General features: G+C 35.7%; 1 protein-coding gene across 3 annotated transcripts; it reads right to left on the bottom strand.

The window, feature by feature from the left end:
* Positions 1-661: 661 nt before the first annotated feature.
* Positions 662-7,572, bottom strand: acd (ACD shelterin complex subunit and telomerase recruitment factor). Of its 3 annotated transcripts, none has more exons than XM_066647909.1 (14): positions 7,396-7,572; positions 6,773-6,942; positions 6,205-6,326; positions 5,838-5,928; positions 4,775-4,854; positions 4,472-4,516; positions 4,319-4,365; positions 3,241-3,392; positions 3,082-3,160; positions 2,801-2,965; positions 2,596-2,700; positions 1,580-1,920; positions 1,377-1,453; positions 662-1,064 (listed from the first exon to the last, which is right to left on the bottom strand). In XM_066647909.1, exons 2-14 carry the CDS (start codon positions 6,875-6,877, stop codon positions 950-952), a joined length of 1,524 nt encoding a protein of 507 aa, XP_066504006.1. In that variant the 5' UTR covers positions 6,878-6,942; positions 7,396-7,572; the 3' UTR covers positions 662-949. The 3 variants fall into 3 exon arrangements, with proteins under 3 accessions (XP_066504006.1, XP_066504007.1, XP_066504005.1); XM_066647908.1 differs by having other exon boundaries at positions 666-1,064; positions 6,767-6,942; positions 7,396-7,570; XM_066647910.1 differs by lacking the exon at positions 6,773-6,942 and having other exon boundaries at positions 664-1,064; positions 7,396-7,571.
* Between the last annotated feature and the right edge of the window lie 1,293 nt (positions 7,573-8,865).

The raw sequence follows: 8,865 nt of genomic DNA, 5'->3' as shown, positions 1-8,865 counted from the left end.
GGTAAATGTAGGGGTAACAATTATATTTCTCTTTTTTTTTAAGTATATTGAACAAAATGTTTGTTAACTGTTAAAAAGTTATTTATTTTCTATGTTCAGGAAAAATTTCAGTGTATGTTCATAAAGAAGGGAAAATCTAAAGAAAACATGACACCACCCCCACCCCCAAAGGACTTTACAGATGTTATGCAAGAACTGTTGTACCAAAACTAATTTAAGGTTTTATCCGTGAGACAGAAAATGCTTGTCTCCATCCTCCCAAAAGTCAACTAAACCCTATGAACCTGAAAGGATGTGGAACAGTCAGCAAACCCTCACTGAAATTGGGATGACTTTGGTTATGAGAAGCAGAAAATACAACCAATTTCTGAGACTGAACTTGGCAGGAATGGAAAAAATATCTTTGAAATACACAACACTGGTTAAATAACTCTTTTTGATCAGTCTTCTTGTCATTGAAGAAACATACACAGAGAGAGAGAGAGAGAGAGAGAGAGAGAGAGAAATTCTTAATGAGAAAGCTAAGGGCAACATTTGCAGAAAAAAAGAACTCAGAAAGAAGAAATGAGGAGAGCAATGTGAGAATAATTTGTGCTCTGGTCAACACCCAGAATTGTATATGTCAAGCATATCAGGTGTCATGAGTTCATGCAATTCTACTCAGCATTACATAGTAGGCGTGATCCACATATTCTTACTCTGAGAGATTTGAAAAACATAACACTAATGTTGAAATGACTGTTTATACTTTGAGGGTCATATAAGGTGAAAAGCAAATGCACAATTACTCATAAAATATACACCAGAATAAGGCAAATATTATTATAAACAGGAAAAGAGGAACATCTTTATTCTTCCACAGGATCTTTAAATATAACCACATGTTTAAAGATACATCTTACATCAACAAAAAAAAAATTCAATATGAAAACAAAATATGTTCAGTATATTACACTTTTCCTTTTGTATATTTTTGTCTTTGCTCTGTTCTACTGTTGGAAACAAGTGTATGCTCAGGGGTCCCAAGGTAAGTCACCGCCCACTGCATCAGTTGCTCTGGGACCCTACACAGACACGTGTGCGCACGCACACACAGACACACAGAAAATAATCCTTGAGTTAAAACCTGTGGTTCCATCACACATCTGTATCCATAACACAAACAAATAGAACTGAATGAGCATGCACACACACACATTCATTTATTTATTTATATATATATATATATATATATATATATTCAAGCAACATAGGACTATTCTAGTGCTTGGGTGTGTCTTTCAAACTCTTTAAAATATGTTAAAGTGGATCTCTTAACATACTGTTGCTACAGTAATAGTAAACCAGATCAAACAAACTTCCTTATTTTGACTTACCTGTACTTACTGAAAGCTGAGACAACCTGTGGACAAGGTTCATATATGTAATAGAAGCCACTGCCATCAGTATGTTCCTGTGAATGTACAGGAAAAGGGGACATGGAAAAATGCCACATTAAGTCAAAGCAGAATAAATAATTGACAGCTTGGGATATTCTAATGTGTACTTTAAGAACTATGTGAATAAAACCTGCTCAGACCTTTTTGGCAGATGGGGACACAGTGGGGGGACTTTTAAGGCCAATGTCCATTGGAGAGATATCTTGCGTGCACAGGGCCACGTTTTTTGTTACCCAAGTTGGAGGACTCACTGATAGCTGCCCTTGTTGCTCCTCATGAGATTGGTCAGTGGTGTTCTTTTCACTCAAACTGATGGAATTCTGAAGATATGGGTGTGGCCTCTGATAGGGTGTAAAACCACTCCTCAACTTTTCATCCATGCTATGATTTGAGGATTGGGCCTGGGTGCTTGTTGCCATGGGCACCTGAGGAGCTTTGGTTAGCAGTGTTTCACTGTCCTGTGAGAGGCACTCCATACTCGCTTGTTGTAAATAAAAAATATTAGTGCCATATTAGTACATTGGTACATACATAAAGAAATAAACAACAAAAATGTAACACATAACAAATTAAATATTATCATTTTAGATCAATATTCATATTACAGTATTTCCAATGCTGAATATGTTAAAGCATATGTACAAAAAGGTCAAATTATCATAGTATTACATATACCAACAATGCAAATTTTCATATTATACAGACCCATCCGAGGCTTTACACAAATTCCCTGCTTGCCATCATTAAACCAAAATGGGGCATGGTCAATTATTTAAGTAATAATAATATTATATGTATATATAGCATTTTTCATTAACAAAATCTGTAATTTATGCATATATTTAAAATTTCTAAATTTCACTGAAATTGTTACACCTAATATAGGATCCAAAATTCTGGAGGAGAAAACATTTTTATTTATATTTAATTCTCAATTTTCCTTTCAAATATCAAATGCGACCTCAGTAATTTCATATTTGTGTTTTTTTGTGATTAGTATATTATATGGATAATATTTGTATTATTTTAATATCTCTTTTGCACACAAGCAAATGGTACATAAATTTAACAGTTGTAACTTGAAACGTGCTACAGCCTCTGTCTGTACTGCTCTGCAGAACTGTGTGTTGAATGACGTGAGTAAAAAGGAAATTACTCTCTGAGGAGGAGGATGGGGTTCCTAGCAGGTCAGGGGCAGGACAGAATATGTCCCATGGGCTTGTTCCCTCCCCACTCTCTTCCCCTCTGCTACAACAGATCTCTGAAAAACCAGCAGGGAAAATACAATAACAGCACAATAAGCTCCCTGGAGCAGTATACACTGTCCTCAGCATTTCCACATCGCTGATCAGCTCAGCTACCTGGTCTCGTGTGGTCCAGAGTAGGCAGTTCCAAATCAGAGGACCCATCTATAGCCACTGTAAGCAAGTCTCTCTTTTGATCTGGTGCCGTGATTGGGTGCTTAATTTCTGTATCTATATGAGGGGGGACCAAGCCACTCTGAGTTTCACTCCCACTGGATGCCCCTGAGAATGGGAACATTTAAGAGAAAAACACAAGCATTGTGAGCCTCATACAAGTCTGGTGGAAACCCCAAGGGATTTTAATAATAAGGAGCAATTAATTAGATGGCAGACAGTACCGGGATCAGCTGTCAACAGCTCCCTGTGCTCCTCTGGGATGAGAAGATGAGACACAGGAGCACTGAAACACACCTCACCCTGGAAAAAAGTGTACACACATTTGTTTGGATAGTCTACTGACAGCTGGTGCCACTTGGTAACTATGGAGACCAACTTACCCTGTAACGTAGCCTCTCTCTGTGCCAGTGAGTGGGTGTGGCCACACATGGGTGATACTCAATAGGTGTGGTTATTTTTACTATTGCATCATTCAGCATATCCATTATAATATCATTGTGCCATGCCCCCATTAGGCAGGAAAGAGTGATACCTATAGAAAAATAAAGAACACAACATTTATGAGTATATAATTTAGACAGATAGATAGACAGATAGATAGATCGATAGATAGATAATTTAGCATTTACACGTCAAACTAACAGACACATCTTCAAACATGTAAGACACAGCACATAAGACACACACAAAACAAACTGTGACATCTGCAAACCGTGAGAAGAAATTGGAACAAAAACAAGGAACAAAAGAACAAAAGCTTCTGCAGTTTGGTAATCTAAAGCATTGCCCAGAAGTTGCAGAATTTGTTATTCCACATTTAGGACATGAGGGATGACCAGGTCGATTTTGTCAGCCAACTTGATGGTCTGTTAGGTGCAATCATGCAACAAAACAGACTCCATAATGCAAAAATATTGCATAGCAGGAAAACAAAAACAGAGTGAGGATTTCTCCTTGAACAGTAGATTCTCTGTTGTGCTGTTTACAAATGCAGTCCACCCGCATGGCTGATCCAGTACAGTGCACAGTCCATGAACACCCCCACTTTCTTGCTTGTATGAAAGCTGTTAAGTGTACTGTTTATTCTGTATGGACTGAAAAAACATATGAGAAAGAATGTTATTACTAAGGGCCACAAGTCAAAGGTCACTGCATTCCCTGGGGTGTATTTGGGTTTTTTGGAGGGGAAGTGGAATGGTGTGTGAGGTTTTCAAAAATATATAATGAATGCTGGAAAATGGGCTGCTGCACCAGGGCTAGCTTATCTCTGTATGTCTCTGTATATAATTTTTCATAAATTCTTCTATTTTGAGCAATTTGTTATCATGTAACAAAACATCTCAAAGTACTATCTATTATGGTAACATCTGAGGTCACATTTAGAGACAAATTATGCAAGCAAGTCTAATGTGTGAGAGCTAGAATGCATACAAGAATGTGTGAAGGTGCGATACCAACCTGACTGTGAGTTCATAGAGTTTGCTGAACACTCCTTCATAAGGGATCTGAGAAAATTGGAAATTACAATATGTACTGCGGTCATACTGACTGCTGTGTAACTAACATTAGCTCAAATGCATCTTCTGAAAGACATTTAAATTGCAGACATACCGCCATGTTTTCAGGATTTGTTGCTTGACTGATGGGAGCGTTGTGCTGCAATTAAACCAGATAGTAGTTACTTCAAATCAAGTAAGAGTAAGCTTTATTGTCATTCCCATCACTGTCAAGTGTTGAGTAAGGAATGAAATGAAGAATTTAATTTTTCCTTCCAAACTTCATTTGTAATAAGATGTGCTGTGAAAAGAATAATGGCTGATTTTTAACCAAATTTGTCAAAAACTTTATCATACCTCTAATTAAGATGGCATAAATCAGAACATAGCACTGAATATTTAATATGAATTTTCTTACCAGCTAGGGGGGTGGTAGTGCTTGGTGACCCGGCCAATGCTGATGATTTGATCAACAGTGAGGTAAAACTGACAAGATGTCTTAAACAGAATTGTAAATAAAAATAAATAATAAAGTACAAACATTTATATTTTAAAGTAAACATGCAATGATTAATGATTAAAATATATATATATATATATATTTAACGATGAAATGAAGACATGTTTTTGTTTTTGAAAAATACATGCATATTTTACATCTGACACCAGCAATATGTTTCACTTAAGTGAAAAAGCTACAGGGGCAGGTTTATCACCATGTTGCATCACCTCATATTACAACACTCTGTAACACTTTTCCTCATTTAATTTTAAATGAGCTTGGGACTAAAGAAAGAAGGCAGCATTTCTGAGACTTGTTTTTAAGTGGGTTCTTCTGCAAATTGTAGAGTTTTAACTTGCATTTATGAATGCAGTTGGGAATTCTGCTCATAGACAATGGCTTTCAAAGGTGTTCCTGAGACCATGCAGTGAATACCATTATAGAGCGCCAAAGATCATGTCCATCCAGTAGAGGTTTTGGGCCCTTGTCCCTTGCAAACAGAGATTTCTCAGGATCTCTCTCTGAATCATTTAATAATATTATATACCTCTATGTACTTTTATGTTTTTTTCTTTTTTTACATTGAGAACTGTCAGTCTTAATTTTTTCCATTATTTACCTACATACTTCTCACAGAGTGAAGAAAACATCTCCATTTTACTTCTGAAAAAAGTACATTTTGTTGCATTTGTCCAATATTTGTGATACATATTGCTGGCCGCAAATTCAAAATGGGCAGAAACCTTTCAAAAAAACATTAAGATTGCTCTGTTTTAGCACTTTTTATTTTAACATTATACTACTTTAATATAAATATAAATTTTAAATAATTGTATTTAGATTTTACACAGCTTCCCAACTTTATTTGGAAATGGTGTGGTTAAATGTTTGAATGTGCCATAATTCTGCATCTTTATCACTCTGTAACTGTGTTAGGATTTAATATTGGCTTAATTATGCATGTTGACCTCAACCCTACCAGCTCAGTGTCCATGTAGAAGTTCAACTGGAATTTTCTCACAGACACTGTTGTGTTGTCCAGGCCTGAGAAGTCCTCTCTCTCTTCCAAACTGACACAAAACCAATTTTGAATAAAGTTGTAACTCTTACTTCTGGAACATTTTTCTCTTCCTCACACAATATACTTTTGTTTTAGCTTGCAGAAAATTAAACAAAAACTATGTAACTAAAAATATTTCACTTATTTATCACAGGCATTTTGGATAAACAGGGTTTGGTTGATTTCACAAAGTAGACAGGTGATAGTTAAAAATAAGCTGTTTGACTGGTGTTTAGTCAGTTGTGTCATAACACATACTTAATAAGAGTGTGGGATGTATACTTACTCCTGTAAGCGTTCCCAGGCGGCTGTACTGAGCACTGCTGGAATAAAAACAGTTCCGTCTGACAGGAACAACATGCACACACTGCTCTCATCCATCTGCATGGAGTCAGTCAAGTTGCTGACCTAGACTTATACAGATAATCAGGTCAGAATCTGGTCTCGAAGCAAAAATGGACAACGATAGATTTTTAAAAAATGTATATATATATATATATATATATATATATATATATATATATATATATATATATATATATATATATATTACTTTGTCAGATACTCTTCCAGTTAATATCAGGAGTACATTCAGTCATCCACTCTTCAGACTCAACTATTTATTTTATTTTATTTATTTATTCACCAACGAGCAATTTTATAACTGTTATATTCATTAATATATATATATATATGAAAAAAGAATCACTTTCATATTTTTTTTTAATTTATGGTGGTTAAAATAATTTTTTGCTCTGTTAAAATGTTCGAAAATAAGATGTAAATTACAGTCAATATAAATTGCAATGTAAATTATCAATATAGCATCTGAACAGAGTGGCTCATACCCCCACCACATGAGCTCTGAGGCTGATGTCACGCTGTTTTTGGCCGTAGTTCTGAACAAGCAGCTCGACCCACGGCTCCGGTTCCAACTCAGCTCCACGATAGCGGCGCATAACGGAACCAGAGAACACGGAGAAAAAGCCTCTAAAGTTTCATCCACAAGCGCCACTTGTCTACACTACGAAGAGGGAAAAAACATAAATCACTGTTTTTCATTTAATGTATTAACTCTTGTCTTTTGGTTGTATCCAAAACCGCATGCTACATGCTTGTACATACTTCAGTAATGGAAGTACTTCTAACTGCAGTGCACTAGATTTAAAACACTCATTTGAACGTATGTTGCTGTTTTAAAATTAACTTTGGTTATACTTCATCACATCACCACAAAGCCAGATACATGAATTAGGTTGAAGACTTAAGCTCAGAGTTAAGGACTGTCCAGTATGAGCAGGAATATCCTCAGCTTTTTCTACTTAACAGACGTCACTTTTAGGCTTAAGTTAGCTGGTTAAAACCTAAGCACAAATCGGGTGGGGGTGCTGTAAGCCAAGTCAAATGTCTCCAATTAGAAAATAGAGGGGCGTTCTAGTGTGAAATACTGCTAAATATATCCAGTTTCGCGGCTTACTTGAGCAGTTCGTCCGTGTTTGTTGTCCGTTGCCGAACCAACTAAAGACGCTCTGAGTTCCGTTTTGGCTCAGACTCTGAGTGGAGCTCGGAAACCTCCCTCAGGTTGAGACAGGGACTGCACCACGAATATCCGAGCACATACTGTGTACAGATTCCAATTTTATATTCCTGCAGTACCGGAGTCTGCAGTTTTAGAACCGCAGTTTCAGGACTACAATTCTAAGATCCTGCATTTTCGTGACACTGCCCCCTAATGGTACAGGAGGCGAGAAAACTGTAGTTTTAGGATCAACATTAGCGACATGGACCTAACTTCAGAAAATTTAGTTTTTATAGCTTATTCCACCTAAAAATAAGCTTATAGTTTAAATGCTTATTACGCCCATATACTATTTTATCTATATGTATAGCTGTTTCAAATTCTTATTAAAAGCAAATACTCTATATAACTGCTTATAATTTTGTTTTAAAGGTTTATTCAACCTAAAGTGCTTATAGTTTATTACAAATGCTTATTTCGCTCACTTATAACTTTATTAAATTGCTTAGTTTAATATTAAAGACTTATTTGGTCCAAATAAGGAATACAATGTTACTGGAATACAATGTTTTTGCTAAGAGTTTCAGCCTATTGTGTAGTGTAAAATAAAGACATATATTTGACACAACAAAGTTTGTGGCTATTTATATATTTTATATGTCAACAATAATAACCAAATTCAAACAAAATGTAATTCCTTAAACCCCCACACCCACCCACCCACACAAAAAGTTAAATGGATCAAAATAGGACAGAATAATAAAAATAAAAATATGAAACAGATAAAGTTGTATAAAATATATTTCAAACTTTTCAAAATAAAAATAATTTTTAAAATATTGAACTTCAAACTACAGAACTCATTGACTCCTGAGTGTGTGTGTGTGTGTGTGTAGAGAGAGGGGGGGGGGGGAGAAAGAGAGAGAGGGAGAGAGAGAATGCATGAAAACAAAATGTTATTGTCATATGCCTTATAGAATTCAATATTCAAAATCTGCACTGTAAAGCAGGTTACAGCACTACCTACCAGTAGGCTGGCCTGCATTCTTTTTTCAACTCTTAATTTATCATTCTGTTAAATTCTTCCACTTCACTGAAATAACAAAGAGACATCAACACACTTTTAACACTCAAAGAATGTTCATAAATTGACATTGCTTCTTTGTAATTAAAGTTGTCATCAATAGTGATACTTTAATAAAGATTTTATTGCATTATGTAAAAACAGTTATGTTCTCTACTCTTACCTGTGATGATAAACAGGACCACAGAAGACCTGCTCAGCCTGCTCCAAGGAGACATTTTTATCACAGCCAGGGCATAGGTGATGGCCTACCAAAGGAAAAGGGAAGATTTTTAACAATATATGTCGAAATATACCATTATAGAAAAACAGAACATAGAACAGCAAGCCATTACACACAGGTC

This window comes from Hoplias malabaricus, chromosome 16 (assembly GCF_029633855.1).
Source record: "Hoplias malabaricus isolate fHopMal1 chromosome 16, fHopMal1.hap1, whole genome shotgun sequence".
Classification (NCBI taxonomy): Eukaryota; Metazoa; Chordata; class Actinopteri; order Characiformes; family Erythrinidae; genus Hoplias; species Hoplias malabaricus.
Note: the sequence above shows the minus strand (reverse complement) of the source record. Positions and strands in the feature narration are given on the sequence as shown.

Excerpts from the sequence above, each read along its gene's own strand:
- acd (XM_066647908.1), bottom strand. The coding sequence starts at position 6,877 with ATGCGCCGCTATCGTGGAGCTGAGTTGGAACCGGAGCCGTGGGTCGAG. Across the intron at positions 4,366-4,471 it reads CAAATCCTGAAAACATGGCG|ATCCCTTATGAAGGAGTGTT; the intron begins GTATGTCTGCAA and ends CAATTTTCTCAG. Across the intron at positions 1,921-2,595 it reads CCCATCCTCCTCCTCAGAGA|CGAGTATGGAGTGCCTCTCA; the intron begins GTAATTTCCTTT and ends ATTTACAACAAG.